Source organism: Felis catus, chromosome B2 (genome assembly GCF_018350175.1).
Source record: "Felis catus isolate Fca126 chromosome B2, F.catus_Fca126_mat1.0, whole genome shotgun sequence".
NCBI lineage: Eukaryota > Metazoa > Chordata > Mammalia > Carnivora > Felidae > Felis > Felis catus.
The window spans coordinates 53,778,812-53,804,388 of NC_058372.1; the positions used below are offsets into that span (position 1 = coordinate 53,778,812).

A 25,577-nucleotide genomic window follows, 5' to 3' on the forward strand; every position below is an offset into this window, starting at 1 on the left:
CAGGTCATAACCTCAGGGTTCATGAGTTTGAGCCCCACATCGGTCTCTCTGCTGCCAGTACGGAGCTTGATTAGGATTCTCTCTCTCTCTTTCTCTCTCTCTCTCCCACTCTCTGCCACTCCCCCACTCTCCTTCTCTCACACTCTCTCTCTCAAAATAAACATTGAAAACATTTTTTAATTAAAAGAGTTGAAAAACATTTATTTTGAAGTTAACTGTCTCGCTAAAGTCCACCAAAACAAAAAGAAATATAATTAGAGCTCTTGCAATTAATCAAATTAACTATATATGGAAAGTAACTCTGTGAAATTAACTATATATGAAGTTTTAAAAAACCTAGTAACTTTAGATTTTACTAGAACACAAGTATAAGCATTATATCTGTGCTGAAACTGAACACAAGAGGATACTAACCTGTTGTCAATCTGAACGTGAATATTTTGCCACCTTTCAACTAATTGGTCTGCTTTTTCTTTGTGCCAGTCAAAATCAAGGTCCCGTTCTTTATAGGTTTTAAACATTTCATCACTGATGGCTTTAGCTTTCTGCAACTCATCCTCTAATGCATGGAATACCTCTCTCTTTTCATCTACTTCAGACCTCCATTGCTAAAATACATTAATGGGTGAAAGTTATAAAAATGTGTCAACCACTCACTAGGCAAACACACTCTTTACCTAATTTTACAATTTATGTACAAATGACTGATATAAAATAAAATAAAGACTATCTTTCATAAACAAAAATAATATATTAGTTTGAACCATATGAAATTATCAATATCTGACTGCACTTTGATCTTTAAAAAAAGCAATTTTATAAAGTTCAGCCTAAAATAATTTGCATATCAATAAAAGAAAATTAAGCAAGACTATTTCTTAAGTATCTACTAATCTCATTGGTTAAAAGTGAATACTTGCATTAAAAATCAAAGAGACCATTTTTCACTCCTTCGCAATAATTTTATACTCATGCTTTATACATAGAAATATCAATACAGACGAGTACAATTACCTGTCTACTTCCCTTCTTGAATTAACTCCTCTACTTACATCCTTAATGTCTTAACTGCCTCTTTCAGCAAGAGAATCTACTAAAAATAATATAATTTTTAGCTTCAACTCCTTTTGCTCACATGAATTGATTATAAAAAGCTATTATCAAAAAGATGCAAATTTCAAACGAGAAAAACTATCCACAAACTAAAAATGACTCATTTATGCTAAGGTATGGCTATAGAGAGATATGAAATGAAATGAATATAAATATATTCAAATTAAGTTATTTACTTAATGTTTGAAGATCCAGGTGCTGGAGAAATAAAGTATGACCTTATAAAAGAGCCAGAAGTGAGACACATACCTTTAAGGTACTTATTAGATTCTCAATATTATTCTTGTCAGCTATAACTGCTTCCTCTTCACACAGTTTAGTTTCATAGAGTTTTACCAGGGCTTCTGCTGCTTGAGTGTTTTTCAACACCAAATTAACAGTTTTCAGTCTAAAAAAGAGAATGCAACAACAGCTTCCTATTAGTAAATGTTTATTTTCCAATAACACAGTCCTGATGCACCATAATGACGCACGATACAGCTGTTCTTCATCTTGCAGCACTGAGACATTTACTACGAGATCAACATTCAACTAACTCTCTTCTTAATGGAGGGCATGTGCTCTCATGCCCTGCCCTGCAAATGCTCTTTTGCAAGAGATTGCAACATAAGGTGGTCTTCTTTCAAACCTTATTTAGACCAAGCTCTAGAGGAAAAAATACTATGGGCTCCAACAGATGTGGGATTAAAACTATGGGCAAAATGTGGGAACACCTGTCCACATATGCTCTAATCTGAGGCACATTTCCTTTCAATATGAAGCATAATAAATCCATGGAAATATTTAGTACATTTGTTATTAAAACAAAAAAGGGAGTATTTACTTTAATAAAGATGAATGTTTTAAATGAACAGCATGTGTATATAGGACAGTTGTATGAAACAAATTTTTTTAAAAAAATTTTTAATGTTTATTTATTTCTTAGACAGAGAGAGACAGAGCATGAGTCGGGGAGAGGCAGAGAGAGAGGGAGACACAGAATCCGAAACAGGCTTCAGGCTCTGAGCTGTCAGCACAGAGCCCAATGTGTAGCTCGAACTCACAAACCATGAGATCATGACCTGAGCCAAAGTCGGTCACTCAACTGACTGAGCCACCCAGGCACCCCATGAGGCAAATTTATATTAAGACAGTGGTTACAGGGGTGCCTGGGTGGCTCAGTAGGTTGGGTATCCGACTCTTGGTTTCTTCTCAGGTCATGACCTCACGGTTTTGTGGATTTGAGCCCAACACTGGGCTCTGTGCTGGCAGCATGGAGCCTGCTTGGGATTCTCTCTCTCCCCCTCTCTCTGCCCCTCCTCCACTCACACTCTCTCTCTCTCTCTCAAAATAAACTGTAAAAAAATAAAAATAAATAAAAAGACAGAGATTACATACTTATCTATGTACGTGGAAGACATAGAATAGACTTGGTTCATGTTCTGAATGACCACACCGAGCTCAGACCGTAAGGTGGGCACTGATGCAGAGGTTGCTGCTTGACTGAAAAATTCTTCACATTTATTTGTGATTGTTCCCAAATCATCTTTAAGTCGCTCCAGCTCTTTCTTTAGTTTCTATAAAACAGAGAATAAACATAGGTATTGGGCTGTCACTCCAGATGGGGCATCTCTCCTAAAACAGTTTAAAAACACACAATTTACATTATAATCACTGACTTAAAAAGCTACATATTCTTTACTTTTTCTTTATCATGGAAAGTAAGCCACAGCATTCAAGTCTCATAATCAGTAATTCCCTTACTGCCCATCTCCTTGGGCACAAATACCTAACTCCGTGCTTCTGCATTCAGCAGGTGGTCAATAAACATAGATGACTTTCACTATGACAAGTCCAGTAAGAGGGTACACATTTCTACATTTACCGGAGTCAAATATAGAACTGAATTACAGAATCCTGCTTCACAATAAGAAATAAACACATAATCAGATCTCACAACGTGACCAGTGGGCAAAGCTGAGCATATGAAGTCACCGGAGTTTGACAGTGAAGGTCACCGAGACAGTAATTTACCTTAATTCTGTCCCAACACATTTACGAATCTCACCTCTTGCTCAGTGATTCTGAACACACTTTCATGCAAATCATCTCTTTCCAGTGGAGTGCGGATCTGTCTAATCAACCGATCTTCGCAACTCTCTAACCGAAGTCTAATGTTTCGAACTTCAGAGATGTACAGGTTATACACAGATTCCTCTTGCTCCTCTGTGAACGTAAATGTAACGTTTAGAAAATACCTTGTTTTCCGTCTTCTGGATGCTGTTGTTCGTATCCTAATGTGGCAGTGTTACTACTACTGGGACATAGCTGGTTGAACCACTGTTACCAGGCATTCACCAAAATCTCACCCTAAAGATATAAATCTTGAAACAGTGGACATCACAGTTTATGAACAGTTAATAATATTTCCCCAAAAGTGCCAATTTCTGATTTATTTTTTAATGTTTTATTTATTTTTGAAAGAGAGAGAGTGAGAGTACACAAGTGGGGAAGGGACAGAGAGAGAGGGAGACACAGAATCTGAAGCAGACTCCAGGCTCCGAGCTGTCAGCACGGAGCTGATGCAGGGCTCAAACCCAAGAACTGTGAGATCATGACCCGAGTCAAAGTCAGATGCTTAACTGAATGAGCCACCCAGGTGCCCCGCCAATTTCTGATATGATGTCCAAGGAAAGTAAATATATTATGCTGTTTTATGATCACAAAAATGTGAATTATATTAGCTACAGAATAATTTTTTAAATTAAAAATCCTTAAAAATGAAAGGTAGGTAAAGAATTTGTTAATGTTTTAAAAAAATTTTTAATAGATTACTAATAAATTCTTTTGTCTCTAGGTAATATCAAAAGATTTCAGAATAAAATATATATTTAACAGAAGTTAACTAGACACAACATTTTCCTCTAACCCCTGTATAAAATCCAGTTTGGATTATGGGAACTCTCTGTACCTTCCTCTCAATTTTACTATGAATCTAAAACTGCTCCAAAAGGTAAAGTCTTTAAAAAAAAAATCCAGATTCAGTACATAGAAAAATGACTGAAACTAAAAGATCATTCGGAACATTGCATTACAAAATAGTGACAATACTGGAGGGTGCCTGGGTGGCTCAGTGTGTTAGTGCCTGACGTTGACTCAGGTCATGATCTCATGGCTTGTGGGTTCAACCGCCACGTTGGGCTCTGTGCTGACAGCTCAGAGTCCAGAGCCTGCTTTGGATTCTGTGTCTCCCTCTCTCTCTGCCCCTCCCCTGCTTGTGCTCTGTCTCTGTCTCTCTGAAATAAATAAAAATTTAAAAAATAAAAAAAAAAAAAAGAAAGGAAATGCTGAAAAGCAGATGTGTTAAGAATTCACCATTTGTCATATTATTTGGTTGGTATTTTTTAATTAGTTGATCATTTAGAAATAAATGAACCTCTCTTGTATCTTCCTACCACAAACATACTTTTAATTTCTATGTCTGATAGGTAGCACTGTGCCTAACTATCATAGGTTGGGTAATAGAACACTCCTAAGATCAAGATTCCCACTGACAGCAGAAAATAGCCTGATCTAAACACCTATGGAGGGAAAAAAAGATAAAGATTCCCATGCTTTACCTCTTTCTGCTGATTTAAGAAGTTCTTGATAATACTGCTTACATACATTAACCTCCTTTTCCAGTTGCGTTATATCTGAGCCTGAAAATATTTGGGATTCCTGGCTATCTTCCAGAAAGTCTTCAAAACGAGACTGCAGGTTACTCAGAACTTGTTGATGTTCACCAGGTAACATTGTCTTTATCTAAGGAAGACCAATGATCCATGTAATCAAGTGAGTATGGTACTAAGAGCTAAATTTAAACAGGACAGTTCTTAAGTTAGGGTCTCCTGGTATATATCAGTTCATATTGATAGCCATAAATAGAAGAACCATTTGAAATTAATGTAATTCTTAATTAACATTTTTGAGTTTTAAAAGATGAGGAAAAACAAGATTATAAAACATCAAAAAATGAAATCACATTATCCCATAAGTTCAAACACTATACCCTGTCTCCTTATCAAAATGTATTAAGCACTGTAATGAAATGTGATCTCCAGATTTCCCCAATTCTTACAAAGTGCCTGTATACAGCAGGTATGTAACAAATAATAATTAAATGGATGAATATTAGCATGGCTCTGCTGGGCTCCATCCTATCCTGTAACAAAAACAAAATTCCACCCCTCGTGCTAATGTGCCCCACATTTTTGGACAGATCAGGCTGATGTGTAGATTTATACTTACTGAAGCCACATTGCTAGCTCGAATTCTATCAATTTCATTGATGAGATAATGCCAGGACACTACACTCTTCATGTTTATGTGAGACTCATGCCAAAGAGTCAGGACATTCTGATACTGTTGCTCAATTCTGAAAAATATGAAAAACAAACAAACACTTAATTCTTTTCACTCCCTCTGAAAACATGCTACAATTTTTCTGTTTGTGAACTATCCCGTGTTTACTAGTTCTAGATCCTTCTGATCCTACGGGCCTTGACAAAGTATTGATTGTTTCTTCAACCTTCAGAGAGCCTCCAAACCCAGTTCTACGTGTTTAGTGAACACATACACACCTGTTTGCAAAGTCAACTGCTTCTTTGTTTGGTGGAGGGACTGTGAAGCACACAGACGGGACCATAGCCTCATTCCCAGTGGGGCTGATGACCTTCCATTTCGCACGGTGAGAATTGTTGGCCAAAACACATTCATCATCTTTGTAAATGGTTATCTGGTTTTAAATGAAGAAAAGAATAACGCAATGAGGTCACTATCAACTAATCCTTTATCATACCCAATCTTGGGATTTTTTTGTTTGTTTTTTGAGGTAGAAAACTCTACCACGAGAACAAGCAATATGACCTCATTTTTAAAATATTAAGAATAGGGGAGCCTGGGTGGCTCAGATGGTTAAGCATCTGACTCTTGATTTCAGCTCAGGTCACGATCTCACGGTTCATGGGTTCAAGCCCCAAGTTGCACTCTGCACTGATAGCACGGAGCCTGCTTGGTATTCCCCTCTGCCCCTCCCCTGCTCACCCTCTCTCTCTAATAAATAAACTTTAAAATAAATTAAGAAATACAAGAATAGTGCCAGAAATTGGTCTACTTCTACAATACCTCAATTTGTCTGTAGTCACAGATAGCTTTGATTGGAATAGAAGTTTTGAGTGGACAGTCAGGATTCCTCGGCTTCAGCTGAATTATTGTTTTTGCTCTCCCCATCAGGCTTGCTACTGTGCTTTTATACTGTAAAAGTTCTTCTTTCTCTTCCTAAGTAATACATAAGACAGATATTGAAAAATAAAAGACTTGTACTCTCTCTTCTTTTAGGGCTTTACACAAACAAAATTGCATCACAAAAGTCCCTGACCACCTGGTTTAAACATTCAAGCCCTCCCCGCCCCCTCTGGCATCTCTCTTCCCTTGTCTTTATGAGATGTTTTTTTTTTTCCTCTTTAGCATTTACCATTATGCTACCTATATTTTACTCATTTATCATGTTTACTGCCTGCTCCCCTCTCGCACAGAAGCACCAGGAGTGTGGGGATTCTTGTCTCTTTTCTTCACTGCTCTATCTCCAGTACTTAAAATAGTGTCTACCATATACAAAGTGCTTACAGTTATTTGTGAAGTGCATGACTAAACACACACACACACACACACACACACACACACACCACTATCAAAACATGTATTTAAAACATGAAGGCAATCACATAAAAAACACTTTTGTTGTAACTGTTACCAAAACACAATAAAACTGAATGTTTAAATGCCTGATCAAATGAAATACCAACAGTACCAATAAAATATAAAGTTCTGCACACATAACAATATGATGAAATACTAATCTACTCCTGATTCACATGACTGATGAAATGCACAGGTTCTTGCACTGGTACCATTGACTCCTGAACCAGGTCTTCCAGTTTGTGAATGCTGCTTGATCTGTCACAGCTGTACTTCCGCTGAATGGCGTCCTTGAGATTCTTCAAGTAATCAGTAGCTTCTTTGGCATCATTGAAAAACTATAAAAAGATGAAAACCGGCAGCTCAAGTTTATTCAATGCCAGTCAAGCACAGAGTTGTCAAGTCCAAGTACCAGAGCCCCGTGGACCCCTCATGAGTGGGAAGAGAATAAAATCACAAGACAACTTAATAGTCACATTCCTCCTTTACCCAAACAACCACTGTTGAATTTGGATGATTGTCAGTAAATGCTAAGTGTCTAAAGCTGATATCTGTATTGTGCTTTGGCCCTATATTATTCTGGCTAAAGCTTTGTTTTACTTGAGGGTCCAAATAATTTATGAGTAGGAGTGAAATTCCAATATTTTAAAATTCCTGAAGAATAAAAAAAAAAGAGCTCTTTGTAATGACTCTTTATAATGAAATATTTCCTTGTAAAAGGCATTTATAAAATAAAGATTTTCTGACATTTTAAAAGGCTTTTAAAGGATTTCCTCCTTAATACAATGCTTCAGTCTATCCTATAGGACATTTTTCCCATATATCCTACAAAGAAAATATTTCAGTTTCTTTCCCCTGCACATTACATACATGTCCTTAATAAATAGGGAGATGCTTTCTGTAAATTGGCCCAAATCACGCTGTGATCCCATTCACATACCTCGAAATACGCGGTGTTTTCCTTGACGTGCTGCTCCACACACTGGCACAGCTGTAAGACCCAGCTCCATTGTGTCTGCATTGCCGCTCGATAGGCCTTGAAGATAAAAATCACAGCCATTGTAACTGGCTGAAGAGGAATGACATATACATACGACAAAGCTTTTAAAGGATTAGAAACTCTGCTATCGAAATAGGTGATGAGATCATTTTAACAGAGCAAGACCTGAAAATTAGGGTAGTGAAATGTCCCTCTAATACAAGAGCTCTCACTTGCACAAAGCCAGTCCTAAAAATCTAAATCTAAATTTAAATTAAATCTAAAATAAATATTTAAAAATGCACATAAAAATAGATGGTTCTGTAGTTTTCACTTGTTTTTGTTTCTAAAACTAGGCCAGCAGTTCTTGGGGTCAGCGGGGTGACTTACATACTTGTTTTTGCCAGAGAGGTTTGGGAAGAGTGAAGAAGAGAGAGGGCAATCCTTTATTTCTGTAATTCTGGAACTATAATTATTATAGTACTAGGAATTTTTATTACAAATATTTTCACTTGAATTTTGAATATAAAGTGAATCTCTTGTGAGAGCAAAAAGGTAACAGAACACCTACTTCATAAAGAAAACATAAAACACCCTTTCATATTTAAGATGCAATTCACTGACTTCCAGAAGAGGGCGATCTAGATACTTTAATGACTCTTAAGTAAGCCTGTCACGCTTCCCCTCCTGGAAAAAGTTATTTCTGCTGAGCTATGCTCAGGCAGGCTTTTTGAACGGAATATACAGTGTAGGAATGGAAATTTGGCAACATATCACAGTCATATTACCTGCACCCTCAAATTAAGCTACTTTGAGCAAATTGGCTGTAAAAGACATATCATTGTGAGTTGTTAGATTATTAGTTTATTTTTTCACATAACATATGAAGAAGTGTTGATAATTAACTAAATATTACCCATGTGCCCACAAGACATTGGATAGGCCAATAGAATCATAAAGATGACTCAAGCTTAATTTTATCCCTCAAGAAATTTTTAATTAGATTAGCATTTCTACATAAAAGTAATCAGGTTCACATTCACATTATCCAATCCCATTAAAATTCTTAGCCTGTAATCATATTTCCTAACAGTTTCATCTCTACCTTGAAGAATACTCTATTTTTAGTTTAGTATCATACAAAAGTATATCCAAATCCTTCGTTATTCTAAAGTGCTTTCCCTAATGCTCCCCACTACTCTTCTAGCTCTTTAACTGGCTCTTTAATTGGCATTTCATCTGCATGCAAGACTCTAATTTTTTTTGTTTTTAATGTTTGTTTATTTATTTATTTTTGAGAGAAAGAGAGCACAAACAGGGGAAAAAGGAGAGAGATAGAGGGAAGCACGGAATGTGAAGCAGGCTCTGAGCTGTCAGCACAGAGCCCAACACGGAGCTCGAACCCACAAACTGTGAGATCATGACCTGAGCTGAAGTCAGACGCTTAACTGGCCACCCAGGTGCCCTAAGACTCCATTTTTCTATGAAGCAGGTCAAATATAACATTCCCAAAACTTCCTATTGAGGCCTAAAATTTCACTAATCTTTTGTTTTGTGGCAATTTCAGTGAACAAAGACTATCAGATTCCTCTCCTCACCTGTGAGAGTTTGAAGCATGTCACATTTTAAGCACAGCTCCATCTTTTCCCTCTGGCAATATACCACATTTGTCCATGTTTGATGCATGTCTCTCTTATATAACACCCCTTTACTTTTAGAAAGTCACTAACTCTAACTAGTACATATTAGGACTAAAAAGTAAACACACTACCACTACCGCACGGGAAACCTGATAAATCCCACACCACTTCTCCATTTCTGGATGTGAAATGTGTGCACTATGCCATGTGGCTTTGACAGACTGTTGTTCCAATATACCTCACAAAACTAGATTGTGAATAAAATTGTTAAGTTAAATAATAATTGTAAATACTTCCTGGGAACATATGTAACCAGAGCTGTACTAAGTAGTAAGAGTACATTATTTGCCTCATCTTACTACAATGCTATGGGTTAGAGGATCGCCCCCATTTTGGATAGGAGGCTAAGTCTGGTTACATGGCCTGCACAATACCACAGTATGAGGGAGGAATAAAAAAAGAGCCTTCATATTTACTATAATACATCCCTTTAGCCATGGGAGTTGACAAAGGTACCTTTATTCTAAGTGACAGGTGAGTAACACAGAAAAAGCAAGAGAGCTAAAGACAAGAAGCACTATGATTTGTCAGAAACATTATTTTTAAGTCACGTTGTATTAAAAGTTTGATAGTTTGTATTTCTGAATTTATCAGCAATAAAAGAATCTAAAGAGTGACTATCAAATGTCAATATTCGACCATGACCATTACGCTTCCTGACTTACCTCAATTGTCAGTCTGGCTGGGTGATTTTCCGAAAGTAGCTGCTCTGCTATCTCCTGAACTGATTTAATATTTTCTTCCTTTTGATCAAGTTCTCTCATTAATTCCTAATTTAACAAAGAATGAAGAAGTGAGGTTAGAAAAAGATCTACACCTGATATACAACCTTGGCATTCAATGACAAAGGCCATACTCACAGCATGGTAATCTTTTTTCCGAGCTATGTTGTTATTTCTTTCACTCCAGTCATAGGCAACTTCCTCCTCTTCTTTTTCATTCAACCAAATAAGTTCATTAGTTGCACGAGTTACAAAATTATGGAGTGTATCAAGGTGCCGTTCCTGATTCCTGGATGTATTCTTCGTAAGAAAAATCATTGTTAAGAATCATGTCTTTGCCAAATAGAGATAAGGGAAACAGAAAGTAAAAACAAAACAAAACAAAACAAAACAAAACAAAACAAAACAAAACAAAACAAAAAAACACAACTTACCAGGAGTTTTGCATACTGACTCTCTAATCGGTGTAACTTTTCTGCATAAGTTAGTTTAAGAGGTGCCGTCATTTGGATCTATAACATGGGATAAAAAGACATCAAGCTTAGGGATCCTAAGGAATTCTGACTCATACTCACTGTATCTATTATTTTGTTATAGGCTCTTTATATAAAAAAAGAGCAAAACAATAGCTAACTAAAATGAAATATATACAGATTTTAAATTCATATACCTCACTGATTTTAGCTTCTTTAAGGCTAGATTCAAATTCTTCAATAGCTCGGTGAACGTTTTTATGATTCTCTAAATGGCTTTCAACACTTGGCAAATCTGATCCCCATTCAGTGCGGTCCAGCTGCACCTTTAAACAGAAAGATACTACATTTAAAAAAAGAAACTAAGAGCAATAAAGACTAAAGACTAAAACTTTCAGGTAAACATTTTTTTACCTGCATCTCATCAACCCAATTCAAAAGATCCTGAACAAATTTCATGTTGATTTCCTCTTCTGTTAAATTCTGATCCAGCAAAGAAGACTTTAGAAGGGGCTTTCGGATCTGCATCAATTTCAGAGTTTGTAATGAATTGGCCTCTACTCCTGAACTGAAACTTGGAACTAATCCTCCTGATGGGAAACCAGGTGTATAAGCTGGAGTGACAGATGGAGTCAGACGGGAAGTCAGACCTGATGACAGGCCTGATGTCACGCTAGAAGGGGTCAGGGAAGGCGTTAAACCCTGGGTCAGCCCTGAGTTCAGACTGGGGTTTAAGGTCTGTGCAAATCCTGAGTTTAAACTTTGAGTAATTCCTGATATCATGAGTTTTGTCTGTTCCGTCGTCAGCATGCGCCCTTTGCTGTACACCGAGGAACATTCATTCCTTAAGGCCATAATTTCATCACGGAGTTTTGCAACCCTGGAAAGAACATCAGAAGACATAAACTATAACGCAAAAGGCATTTTTCACAAAGTGTGAACTCTAATGCCAACTATGGACATTAGTCAGTTAACAGTAAGGTATCAATTACTGGCTCATCAATTATAACAACAGAATCACACTAATTCAAGATATTACTAATTGGGAAAGGTGTGTATAAAGGGGCATAAGGAAACTCTGTATTTTCCAATCAATTTTTCTCTAAACCTGAACTGCTCCAAAAAATAGTCTATTTAAAAAAAAATCATGGGGCACCTGGGTGGCTCAGTCAGTTAAAAGTCTGACTTGCTTTTGGCTCAGATCATGATCTCACAGTCTTCAGATTGAGCCCTGCAACAGGCTCCACGCTGGGTGTGGAACCTGCTTAAAAATCTCTCTCACTCTCTCCCTTTGCCCCTCTCCCCACTTGCACGTGCTCACTCTTTCTCTCTCAAAAAAAAAAAAAAAAGTCCTTATAATCATACTGACAAAATTTGGCATCACAATGTTTTTAACTGAATTTGTGCAATAAGCACTTTCCATATTATCACATAGTCTTTCTAGTGAACATAATTACTGCACTACAATGTCATCATTCTATTATTTGACATGTAGGATATTTCCAAATTTTGTTATTATAAAAGATTTCTGACATGAACAAAAAAACTTTTTTCTTTATTTATTTATATATTTTCTATATTTAAAATTATTACAAATTCCTAGAAGTGAAATTACTGGGTCAAAGCATCATTTACAATTTTTGCTTAATATGTATCTCATATATATATATATATGTGTGTGTGTGTGTGTGTTATATATAATATATACAGTCTATAACCTGAAAGGGTTCCATTCCCTACCCCTAAACCCACTTCTCAGAGACACAGAATTTTATACATTTTTTTCAACATTTTGTTATAAACATTTTCATGATAGGATAAATCGATAACTTAAAAAATCAGTTATAAAGGATACACTCTTATATTTTCCCTTTTTCAAATGTCATACAACTATTTTAACCTTAAGTATATTACTGCAGTATTCCATATTGTATGTGCTATAAAGTATTTTTCTATTACTTATCTTTGAAAAACAAATACCTATTTAACATCTCAAAATACATCTGAATTAAGGCAACACACATTTTCAACTGAAAAGAGCATAAGAAATGTATTTCATAAAACTGCCACATTCTGCATTCCCATCACAAGTGCCCATGAAGTGATTACACAAAAGGATAAGGTATGAGTACGTAGCAATCTCACCTCTGTACCAACTGATCTGCCTGGTAGTATTTTCCATCAATAAGAATCTGTACATCGATTACATGCTGGCGTAAAAGGTTCTCACATTCAAGTATATACCCGGCAATTTCTGCTTCATTCTGAAACTGTACTCCTGATTCTAATCTTTTAGAATCCTGTATTTTAAAAGAACTCAGTATTAATTCTATGAAACAAGTTTCCAAACTAGCCTCAAATATGAAACTCAAAATACTGGAATGCAAAGCTACTTATTAGGTCTTCTCTGTTTTCCCTTTTAGTTCAAAAATATGCTCTTTGCTCACTCTTCCTCAAGAGAGCAAACAGTGATCACAATCTTTAACAAACTTTAAGTTTCAGTAGAAGACAATACCAAGAATCAACTAAATGTTACACAAAAATTTTATTTCATCCAAAGGTACAGACCCCTCCACCATAATCCCAATGGCTCCTAAAATTAACTTACAGACTGGAGAGCGTTTCGGGCAAGTATCAATTTGTCTTCACAGATGACACTGTCCCTTTGAACTCGGTTGGCAATCTGCTGCAACATTTCCAACCTACAAGAAGGGACAAAATAAATTAAAGCCTTGCCCTTTGAAGTACAGAGTTTACCGCCCCTGAAAAATAATTCCCCACCAAAAGCAAAATACAATCCTACAACGATGATTCCATACCTGTGTCCATCAAAGGATTCATTGCCGAAGCTAATGCAGGAGTTGATCAGAGTTGGACCACAATTAACCGAGAGAAAGTTTTCATTTGAATCAAGACTGGTTCGAGTGCTAGTAGTGTTACTAAACACAGAATCACTGCTACGGTAGCTGTAACTACTACTGTGCATTTTTGTTCCTGAAACGATGTTCTTTCTTTGACCATTAAAAGTAGACTAAAAAGTAGAAGGTCTGCTGAAAGCTCTACTTCTAACGGTGAAAACCACAGCTAAATGTTACAGCTTTAATTGCTCCTTAAATACGCTCCAACTTGCATATTCAACATACAGCAAATAATGTGCTGGTAACCATTCAAAAGAATCTCGCCTAAAGCCATGCGTTTGCTAGCTGAGGTTTGCCTTTTGTAGCCTGCATGAAAACTCTACAAGTATGGACAAGGCAGGCTCATCAGGGCGTCACTGAAAAATATTTGCCAAATATTTTCATCAAGAGTCATCCAGTTGCAGTCACCTAAAAAACAACTCAGGTGCCTCTCACTGAAGCCCAGGTACAATTGTAAAGGTTATTCAGGCAATACCAATCACCAGCTTAAAAATACAAATATTCAATCACAGCCTGACTTTTGTAAAGGGCCAGGTCTGTCTCTCCTGGCTAAAAGCTGATACTTATAAGCACATGTAAACAAGTGAGTTTGATGAGAAACAAAGTATATTTCCATTTTAACCTCTATGTCATTTGTTTATTAGATTAAATTAACTGGAAAATTATCCATTTGCCTTTTTTCACATGATGTGCTCTCAAGAACGTTACTTAATCTTACTACTGTTACTTTACATTTTTAAAAGCCAAAGCAGTATGGGAGCCTGGGTGGCTCAGTTATTAAACTTCAGACTTCGGCTCAGGTCACAATCTCACGGTTTGTGGGTTCGAACCCCCTGTCATGCTGACAGTGTGGAGCCTGCTTGGGATTCTCTCCCTCTCTGTCTCTCTGTGCCTCCCTGACTCATGCTTTCTCTCTCTCAAAATAAATAAATAAACTTTAAAAAAAAAGAGAAAGAAAGAAAGAAAGAAAGAAAGAAAGAAAGAAAGAAAGAAAGAAAGAAAGAAAGAAAGAAAGAAAGAAAGAAAGAAAGCCAAAGCACTAAAGTAGAAAAATATCAATGCAATGCTTGCAAATTCAACTTGTCTGTGCTTGTTTTTCCTTTCTATAGGTTATTACATGGCAAAAGAACATTGGTTACTTCTCATTTACCTTTTACACACTCTCACTGCACATGGTTATTACTTGCAGTTAATAGTTAATGCCAAGAAACTTGCGTCAAGAAAAATGAAGGCGTTTATCCAACCAAGCTCCTAGAGTATTTTCATATACCCAACACTACAAAGCAAAACTGTTGCTTCTCCACTCTAAAGGTAGCTATTTTTCTTTTCAGATGGCAAGAAAGGGGAAATTTGAGAGTATCATATCAAATATAGTTAGTAAGCAGAAAAGCTTGAAATAATAACAGCAGCATTAGCATTTATTAAGCAATTATTATGTGCCAGGAAATTAACTGATCATTTCATATGCATGACCTCATCACATACTTATAAGCACCAAATGTGGTAGGTACTATTACATCCTGTTTACAAATAAGGAAACTGAGGCTTAGAGAGGTTAATGAACTTGTCTAAGATTACACAGCTTGCAAGTTAAGCTAAAAATCTAATCCAGGATTGACTAGCTCCTGGACCTTGAACTCAACCACTGCCTTAAAATCCGGTTACTATTCTGACAACTAAAAATCTACTCCGTTATCCTTTCTGAGACATACTTTTCCACTACTTCTGATGATTAGTTTAGTGTATAATTTTAATCACCCACAATTATCTCCTCCATAAAAGGTTCATCCTGGGTATTTCAAGCTTATTTTGGATCTAGATCCAGTTATGCAGATAGAATATTATACTTTAACAGAAGTGTAATCAGTATTTTCATAAATGACTGACACGTTAGCCTTGCTCTCATATCTTCAAGGCATTATTCTTTCCTATTTCAACAACGCGGGAGTCATGTGTGGAACACAAAGAACTTGAGTACACTAGGCGCTCCCTGTGTCCCAGGCAATGCATTAAGCACTGGCAACACAAAAGACAGCAAAACCAAGTCTGTCTCCACATTCCTGGGGCTCATAACTGTGAACAGGCAGCCCTGACTCAAACGATCACAGATATAAATATAAAATTACAACTGTGATATGAAAGAACAATACATGTAAATATGAGAGTTATAACCAAGACATCTGAACCAGCGTGGGAGACCACAGGAAGTTTCATGAGGAAGTAACACTGGAGCCGGGATCTGAGATTGATCAGGAGTGAAGAGAGACATGGAGGATGAAAGAGACTTCCCTGCCAAAGGAACAGATGGTACAAAGATCCTGTGTATGGAGGAGGGCGGGACCTTGGCACATCAGGGCTCCTAAGAGGCAGCCAGTGTGGCCACAGGGTAGGGAATAAGAAGGGTGTGGAGTGATAAGGCCAGAGAGGTGCACCGGACCACACAGGCCTATACTGTGAGGGTCAGCCCCTACGGAGCTCCCTTCCCCAATGCCATACATAGGACAGGCTGTGAGGGAAGTACTATAATGGAGGCAAATCCACTCAACAAATATCTCCTAAGGACTAAGCAGTGCTTTCCCAGGCACTGGGAGAGAGAAAATGGGAGAGAGAGAATGATAAAGAGTCAGTGATGATTTCATGGAATAACTGCATTTGTGGAAGTAAGAATTTGAACCAGCATATCCTGAGTGTTCTCTAGAGGCCACTTCGCTGCCCTTTAAATGGAGACAGACTCGAATCTGGCTTCCATTGCCCCACGGAAGGATGGCCTTGGCAAAAATATAATAAAAAACGAAGTAAATTAACTGTTGACCTGCAAATGGATCCAGGCCCTGATGACTTAAATATATGGGAAATGCCCACAGGTAATTTAGATTATTAGAGGAGACTTCACACACCAACCCAGCCTAGCATGTCCTATTTGAACATTACTTCACTGATTTACTCTTCACATCTCTTGGATGAGTTTCTGGATAAGAAAATGGGAGAATCAGAAAGACTAAGTGACTTATCCAAGGTCATGCAGCAAAGGAAATGAAAAATATAAATGTTGGTCCTAGGCCTGCCTGGCTCCAAAACTTAAGTTCCTCCTATGAGAACAAAGAGACACCTCCCCGTGCCCAACTTGATACCCATGGCAGAAAACATCCCCAGGCCTACCTTTCTACTTCTGGTCGAAGTGCCTTCTCTCTCTCGAGCATGGCAATAATGAGTTTCCCCCACTCTTTTTCTATGTCATTTGGATGATAACCTTGAAGTAGTTTGATGCGTCCAAATTCTATCCAAATCTTGAGAAAACAAAAAATGTAGTATGAAGCAAGGATGTAAAAAAAAGAAAAAAAAAAAAAGATTTATGCTTGACAATACAAAGGAAATTCCCACTTACCTCTAATAATTTATATAGGCGTTTAATTTTTGATTTTTCTGTCTCCTTTGGTGGAATTTCTGTTTCTTTAAACTGTAAATACTGATTATAAAGTGCCTAGAATGAAAGGGAAAATAAATGAAGGCCCAAACTTCAAAGACCTATTTTCATTACCGCACAGTGTACCCCTTCAAATCTCACTTACTATGCTATATGCATTCAGTGGAATTGCTTTATAAAACTGACACTCAAGGACAATACTGATTCCCAGCTAGTTGGTGACTAGGTCGCAGAACACAAGATTTGACAAGGGTGTAATTACTGATGTGCGCCGTGATTTAACATGTGCCATGCAGGGATCTGGATAATAATAAGCCATGGCAGAGTTTAATATGGTTCTAACTAAAAATCTCTCATCATACAAACAAGAAAACATATCTTTTAAAAGATTCACTTTCCAAATGCTGCCCTTTAGCTTTCAGTTTTTGGAAAAATAATCTGATGCAATTCCCAAAAGGAAAAAAAATGCTCTCTTCTGTATTATGGATCTATCCTTGAAAACAGAATTCTTATCATACAGATAGGGCTAAATCTTGATTCCAGTGTCCCAGGAAAATGACCCCATGCTCCATTATAGTACTTTAACTTGTTGGCCAAGTTAAACAGATCTTTTAATAAACAAACATAGATGTTATTTGTTGCAGCTATTATTATAGAAGTTTCAACTACATAATTCAATTATCTACTTTGTAGATACTAATTTGAAAATATCTTAAATATAATATTAAAAAGGACCTTCATAAAAATTATATAGATAAAACATATCCACATTAATAAGTATATACAAATTATTTCATTTTCATTCATGTTGTTTTTCTAAAAAAATTCCGTATAAACCTTCAGGCAGGATTTCTGAAGGATTCCACTCAACGTTTTACTGGTTAATGAAATTACTGGCATTTCCCCATGATGTTTTTGTCTATGTATCATGTGCTGTCCTAGGCACCAGCAAATAATCTGTGTAGCCACTCAAATTTCTTCCAAAACCTTAAAAATTTGCATTAATCAGAAGCCAATACAAATTTACCCAAGTGTCTGGACAATAGGAACCCACTTGGAAATAAGCTGAACCTCAAATCCGCAAATTGCTTTGAACTCAAAATGCAATGTTTCAGGACACCCACTAGAAAATAAGCTCAGGATGCCATTATGTTATGTGCTAACCACCATTCCTGGTAGATGTGGTGAAAGAAGGGGGACATCTTTCTGGCCCTGGGAAGTTTTGTATCCACAAAGGGAGACATCACACAAACAACTTCAGGACACTTAAAAAGCATCATATCAACACATGCCAAGTAACTTCACGCCAAGGACAAACTCCCCATGGCAATGTGAATAAAAACTGTTCCACAGATGTTCTGTACGGATGCATGAACACGATGAATAATTTTAACAGGACCCACCCTGGGTTATTACAGTTTTTGCAATTCCAGTTTGATCAAAAAACAAAGCCTATAATTCAAGGAATTAAGATTTATTGTTAATATTCACATTATCCGTTTCTTAAAATAAAGCAGATTACTTTGTTATTACAAATCCAAATATACAAAATGAGATGATACTCATCAGTAATTTTACATATCTATAATTCTTTTATATTTCTAGGGTGTCTTTGCCTCAAAGAGTTGGACCTGTTTTTAGGTAGCAGCAAACGTCTTACGAAATGGAAGTCAGGTATGTGTTTCTCATTTCATGGTGAAATAGAGTATGTGCTTCTTGCTTTACAAAAAGAAACCTCTACAGGAGTTTTTAACAGGGTTTAACCACAGGCACAATCCCAACCATGGTTAAACTTGTACCAGCTTCCCAGAGCCCTTCCTGCCTGAGCCATACGGTGGGTTCCAAGCATTCCCCATGCACCAAAAGCAATTTGGCAATGTCAGTTCCAGGGTCTCTCAAATTATATCTTTTAACTCCCAACAATTCAAAGCTAAGGGACTATAAATTTCTTTAAGGTGTTATTGCTATTATGTTTTCATTATTAACGTTTACCTCCATTTTCTTTGAGTAATGGGAGATGAATAAATTTAAAAACTGCCTATTTATTAGTGGCTTGCCAAGGGAAATTTTTCTTGAACTTCTGAAATTATGGAACTATTATAACATTATTTAAAAGTTTAATAATCAAGCCCAATCCTTTGTAACTTCTACAGTGACACAGACCTTGAGTTCTACGGGATTATTAGGAAATGTTCTCTCAGACATTGTGGTCACATGGTGTCTAATCCACTGAATGAGGTAGTTCACCATATTCTGGTATTCAATCCATTTGACTTCAACATCCTGGAACAATAAAATGACAGACAAGATCCATGTCTGCAAATAATAACATTCATATCTAACACAATTTAGTCAAAGGTCATTCTGTGAATGCATATGTCCTTAAGCTGGTCAGTCAGAACCAGCTCACTGTTTTCTCACTTTTCACACAGCCCCACATAAAGAGATGTGAAAACATGCCACCAACATCTGACAACGAAGACTGACCTAATGAGTGTCACTTCTGATCCAGAGATGGTGGCTGCCTGGGGCACTATGTTAAGATGGCTTCTGAGGCTGCATCCAAATGCAGCAGGAAGAAACACTGTGATAATTTTGGGGTTTTCCAGGCACCCACAATGAGGGAGTAAGAGCGTGCACAAGCCAAGTTAGCTGCTATGTCCTCCAACCTGTCTAGATCTAAATCCACTGTATACCTGAACTCAATGGTCTATAGAGTATGCAGGAAAGCAGACAGGAATAAAAATTATAGAAAATGTATGTGGTAGGATTACTCATTAAGCAAACCTTTTATAAAAATGGAAAGAAACTGGAAGGCTGTCACCTGCTCTGTTGAATTAAAAGTATTTGACAAGTGCTTATTACATTCAAAGCATTATACTATGTGTTGTAATAAGAATTTAATACTTTAAGACATAATACCTTTTATCAAAGAGTTACTGTCTAGATAGGGAGGCAGGAGAGTCATAATATAAACAGTTAAGCAAAATGAAAAGCAGTAGTTAATTAAGTGCTGAAATAACTGAAACAGGTAGTATATGATAAAGGCTGAGATAAGAATCAGGTCATTATATATGTGCCTCAAAACAATCACCAAGTTATTCTTGGGAGAGAAGTCCCTGAGCAGTTCTGCAACAACCAGTAAGTGTTGGGGGGCGGAGGGGAGGAAGAGATAAAAGGTAGGGAGCCCCAAGTGAGTAGGACTCTGAACTAGAAATGCCCTGGCTACCAGCAAAAAGCCTGTGTTGAAACACTGTAGCTAAAAAAGGAGGTATGTAGAATTTTCAATGTCAGAGTATCTAGGCTGGACTTCACCTAACAAGCTATATGTAATCAGTGAACGTTTTCAAGCCAAAGACATCAGGTTTTAGGAAGATCAATCTGGTGACCGTGTGCAGTGCTGATGGGAAGAGAAATAAAACAGAGGCAGAAAAGTGTAGAAAAGCTGTCATCCTAGTAAGGAGTACGAGGCAGGAACGGGGTGAAGGCAGGGAGAAGATAAGGCAAGGAATGGCCACGAGAAACATTCTCAAGCAACGCTCAACACTCAACTGTTGGCAGACATCACAGTAAAGGATGAGCAGGAGAGCAAGTTACTCAGGGATCAGAAGACGATACACCTCTGAGAGAAAGAACAGGGAGAAGAGAATGGAAGTAAGTCCAGAAACAAAAGCACATAGAGGTGAAAAAGATGAGCTCCAAAATCTTCTAAGTAAATTAGGAATAAAGGTATCTGCAAGGGAAAGGGTGAGAAGTCCAGGGTGAAGGGGCTCATCCTCTAACGCACGACTGATGGTTTCCCGTTCTCTTCCAGAAATGCTTCCATATGTGTTCGTATGACCACTACAAAATGCACCGTTGAACTGAATTACACAAATGTTTGGGAAACAGTGGACAAATGAGGAGCCCAAAGCTCTCTGTACCACACTTCACTCTGCTTATGAAGTAGCTTGTTAATTTGGCAAAATCAAATAACCTTCCTCTAGATAATCACCTTTAAATCAGAAAAACAATTCCTAGCCAACTTATTTCATGAGATTATGAGAATTAGTAACATTGAAAGTGATCTCAGGGGTGATATATTCTGCAGATACAGAAGGACATCAAACAGAGCAAATATAAAACAGCAGCAAGTTAAAAAGGAAAAACTCCAAAATTCGGTGCTTTAGAGCTTTTAATTATAAAATTATATGTAACTCTAAACAGCTTACTTTATGACACACAACAAATGTTTTTGAGTTATACTTTAATCATAATGGTAGAATAGTGTCATGAAAATGCAAACAGTACTGGTTCATTAAGTAGCATCTTAACTCAAATTCTTTAAAGAATATTTCACATTTAAATACTGTAAAAAGCTCTATCAAAGAATTCAGTTAACTGGTTATTAATTGGTCATTACTGAATCCGCAGCTTCTAGTAGGGAAAAATCAATACTCACATTTGCACCAATGCCTTCGCCACCTTCAGGGACTTTGGGAAATGCATCATAGAGAGATGACACATAAGTTATTACTGATTTTTCATCAGGTGAGGAGACATCAACATCTAAAAGCAGCCACATAAATTATTTCAAAATGTTGACAGATTACTTCTGACCAGACTTTCATGCCAGTCTACATCTAGTCAGAACAACTCACCTTCAGGATCCAGAAGTCTTATAACTCCAATTTTTTCTGCTACATAAAAAGCGTGCTCTAAATTTGCAAGGTTGCTTTGAACAGCAACAGTATTCATGTCTATCAGGTCCGGCCTAGGAAAAAATTCACTGCAATCAGTTAAGTTTTCTCACGTGCTAATTCAACATTACACGAACTTGTTTATCTATTTACGTACCATCTCTGCAAATACTAATACTAAGCCTATGTTGAAATACAGAGATTTTCATCAAATATTTAACAATGCTTACTTTTCTCAGAAACTTTTGTGTGCTGGGGTGCCTGGATGGCTCAGTCAATTGAGGGTCCAACTCCTGGGCCATGATCTCATGGTTCTTGAGTTTAAGCCCCACATCAGGCTCTGAGTTGGCAGTACAGAGCCTGCTTGGGGTTCTCTCTGTCTGCCCCTCCCCCGCTTGCTTGTGTACTCTCTCAAAATAAATAAATAAGCTTAAAAAAAAAGATTCTCTCTCTCTGCCCCTCCCCCCGCATGTGCTTTTTCTCTCTCCCAATAAAAAAAAGAAAACCTTTGTGTGCCAAAACTAAGTGTAGCAAGGAAATTATAAAAAGTTGGTAACTTTCAACAAAATCTACAAATTCCTCATAATCATAAACTCTACTATTCCAACAGCATCCTTCCAATCCAACTAGCATCCTCTCAGTTTCTCCCCAAACACAAACGTTTATGATGAATTCAATGCTGCTTCCTTGGCACCCACCGCCCAGTGGACAGGATGCCATGTGCTGTGATTGCTGTCGACTCATCTTTGCGAGCACTATCATCCTTTATGAAGCCTTCACTCATCTTCCCAACCTTCATTTTTCTCTCTGCTGCCTGAACTCTTTACACACTCCTGGGCCTGTGCTTGTCACTTTGGCCCTCAGAATAATCATACGCTTCCCTGCCCTATTAATTCACTATTTAATGTGCATGCACATCTTGCTTCTCACAACCAGCTAACTAAGTCAGCAAGAACCATGTATTAATAAACTTTTGTATTTTATCCTTCTGCTGAGACAAAGAATGACAAAGAATTAGCAGACAACAAATATCTAGCAGTAAGTTGGTAAGTAGGTTGGCTAATTAGTAATTTGAATCATAAATGAAAGACTAAAATAAGCACTAGTTTACATCTTCACAAGCATCTATGTGCATGCCCGTGTACATGCACACAGGTGCAAGCACGCACGCGCGCGCACACACACACACACACACACTCATACACCAGACTTCAACCCTTTCTATTTTGTGAGACTTGCATGTTTTACTAAACCACAGGGATACTTTAAAGCTATCTCTATCTATATACAAGACAGGAAAAGGGAAAGACTTCCCAAATACTCCTTGCATAGACAGCGGCAAAATGTGGTAGTTGGAAACTTAACACAAGGCCAAAAGCCAGTCAGGAAATGTTCATCTCAAAAGCAAAGCATTAAAAGAATGCAAAAACAAATGTGGAAACAGTAAAGCTCAAAAAGAGTGGTACCCACCCTCAAAATCACTAAGAACCCACTCTTATCAAGTTCTAAGGCTGGCTCTTAACAATGTCCCACAGACATTCTGGTTTGCTCAGAATAGTCATCTGAGAACTGCAGAATGAGTGGGAGGGCTCAGAGGTCAGGGAGAAGGACTGAAATGCAAATTATTTTGAATACTACTTGGAAAGCTGTTTACATGAAAAACTCTCAATCTTAGGAAGGTAAACCACAATTTGTAGTCTTCTTTTTATCTGATAAGAGACCAGACCTCAAAGAAATCTACTTACAGTTTTACAGAACTTTCAAAGTGTTCAGAACCTTGAAATGTAGCCGCCATGACCTACCTACCTATTTCCCGGGAAATTATTAGCAAATTTGTTAATGTTTTTCATATGCACCAACATGATTACTTAAAAGTGATCCTACATTTATTATAGGAACAATAAATCTACTGACAACAATAGAAGTAAGTTACATACCTCTCTAAAAATAATATTTTTTACTCCCAAAGAAGTATTTTTGAAGAATCTGCCAACTTCAAGATTACTAAACAGGTGAATTTAGGTCTAGACAAAAACAAATATCTAAAGTTCAAAAAACTGTTTTGCTTCCATAAAGTTCACACATTTTGAAGAAATAAAAACCAGCCTTTCTGGGTTTGCCAAATCTCCCAACAAGAAAGGGCATGTTGTTATACGAACCCTGCCATTAGCAAGAAAGTAAACAGTGAGTAATCCCAGAGGGAATGAATAAAGTCATTGAAGAACCAAGTTTTTGACTAAGAGAATAAAACATAAAACTTCCTTCAGAATGACATAGTCATTTCAGCACAAAGGCAGCTGTATAATACACTGAGTTGAGATAAGTCACCTCTTTTATCATGATATTTAACACTTTAATGGAACAAAAAACGAAGTGACATTCCTTTATTAAAAGACTGCAGTAGACAAAATTAATAAAAAACAAAGAAAAAAATTGTAAAACCACTATGAGAAACGAACAGCCTGAACGTTTTCAAAATCCTATCCCTCTCCAAACTCATCTCCTAACCATTCAGTCATTTTCAGTCTTCTACTCTGCCTTTCCTCTAGCTGTCTGGAGCTTCCAGAAGAGGCTTGTGTTGTGACCTATCTTTCTTCTTCTTTACAGGCTCACTGGGATCATATAACCTTTTAAAACTTGAGCTATTTTCCACCTACAGGTTTGTATTTTCATTCCAAAGGTTTCATTCCAGCTTAAGATCTCCTTTTTGTGGAACTTTAATAGGAAATTTCGTTCCCATTTTAGGTTTGACTAACCCAAGTCTACACTACATTGTAAACAGGTACAAGGCAACAACCATGTTCCTATATTGCATTAATTTTTCTAGTTTCCCTATTTTCTTCAAACATTTCAAAATCATATAATGTAATACTCTGCCACTGAAAGTAATATATGTTAGTCTTTTATGGGAAAAGGGCCATCCTAACTCTTAACTTGTGTCATTATTCTGGAATAATATAATCTTTTCTGAATGACTCAATGTTCACAGATAGCACTTTTAAAAAACATACATTTTTATCCTACCTTTTTTTTCCATAAATGATTAAAAACAGCTTACAAAGAAAAACACAAGAAGATACCACAAAGTAGGGACACCTGGGTGGGTCAGTTGGTTAAACGTCCAACTCAGGTCACCATCTCATGGTTCATGAGTTCTCAGCCCAGCACTGGGCTCTCTGCTGTCAGCACCGAGCCTGCTTTGGATCCTCTGTCCCCCTCTCTTTGCCCCTCCCTGACTCGTGTGCTCTGTCTCTCAAAAATAAACAAACATAAAACAAATTTTAAAAAAAGAAGATACCACAAATTATATAGTGTGAGTATAAAATCAAGATAAGACCATAAGATGAAACTGAAAGCAAAGCCAAAAGTGCAAAGCACTTGTACGCATGCTCAGCTCAGTGCCCTTAATTTGTTTAAAAACATAGGACCAAAAGGTCTCAAAGTGGCTACTGCCATAATACAAAATAATTTTGGATAAAAGTAATGTTTATCTTTCATATAACACCCATGTTAAAAGAGCATTCTCTCTAAACAAAAAAATTATACAATAGGCTATACACACACACACACACACACACACACACACACACATACATACAAAACTGCAGGCATATATACATGTATATGGGCATTTATATTTATGTTTATATTTATATACACATATACACACACATATACATACACACACACACACACAACACACATATATAGACAGACATATTTTATTATATATGTTACCACCCACATTAATAGATAGCCAAACTAACAGAACATTAAAACTATGTAAGATATTTTTTGGTACAGACACCCCAAAGTAACTTTTCAGTCCTCAAATTCTTTATTATTATATT

General features: G+C 37.0%; 1 protein-coding gene across 28 annotated transcripts in view; it reads right to left on the bottom strand.

Moving 5' to 3' along the window:
• Positions 1-25,577, bottom strand: part of DST (dystonin) — a 503,266-nt gene that overhangs the window by 160,472 nt on the left and 317,217 nt on the right. For 25 of the 28 annotated variants that reach the window (XM_045057678.1, XM_019830761.3, XM_019830760.3 and 22 more), the window contains 22 exons: positions 21,688-21,800; positions 21,489-21,595; positions 19,211-19,330; positions 17,009-17,104; positions 16,783-16,910; positions 13,314-13,407; positions 12,851-13,005; positions 11,120-11,585; positions 10,903-11,031; positions 10,667-10,744; positions 10,371-10,532; positions 10,176-10,280; positions 7,772-7,867; positions 7,044-7,169; positions 6,259-6,411; positions 5,715-5,869; positions 5,383-5,509; positions 4,713-4,896; positions 3,161-3,318; positions 2,491-2,669; positions 1,363-1,501; positions 415-608 (listed from right to left, as the gene is read on the bottom strand). In XM_045057678.1, the coding sequence (XP_044913613.1) occupies positions 415-608; positions 1,363-1,501; positions 2,491-2,669; positions 3,161-3,318; positions 4,713-4,896; positions 5,383-5,509; positions 5,715-5,869; positions 6,259-6,411; positions 7,044-7,169; positions 7,772-7,867; positions 10,176-10,280; positions 10,371-10,532; positions 10,667-10,744; positions 10,903-11,031; positions 11,120-11,585; positions 12,851-13,005; positions 13,314-13,407; positions 16,783-16,910; positions 17,009-17,104; positions 19,211-19,330; positions 21,489-21,595; positions 21,688-21,800 (3,264 nt within the window). Of the gene's footprint in view, positions 1-414; positions 609-1,362; positions 1,502-2,490; positions 2,670-3,160; positions 3,319-4,712; positions 4,897-5,382; positions 5,510-5,714; positions 5,870-6,258; positions 6,412-7,043; positions 7,170-7,771; positions 7,868-10,175; positions 10,281-10,370; positions 10,533-10,666; positions 10,745-10,902; positions 11,032-11,119; positions 11,586-12,850; positions 13,006-13,313; positions 13,408-13,524; positions 14,051-16,782; positions 16,911-17,008; positions 17,105-19,210; positions 19,331-21,488; positions 21,596-21,687; positions 21,801-25,577 lie in introns of those variants that run through there. The other 3 variants (XM_019830765.3, XM_019830768.2, XM_019830769.2) reach the window with 3 other exon arrangements.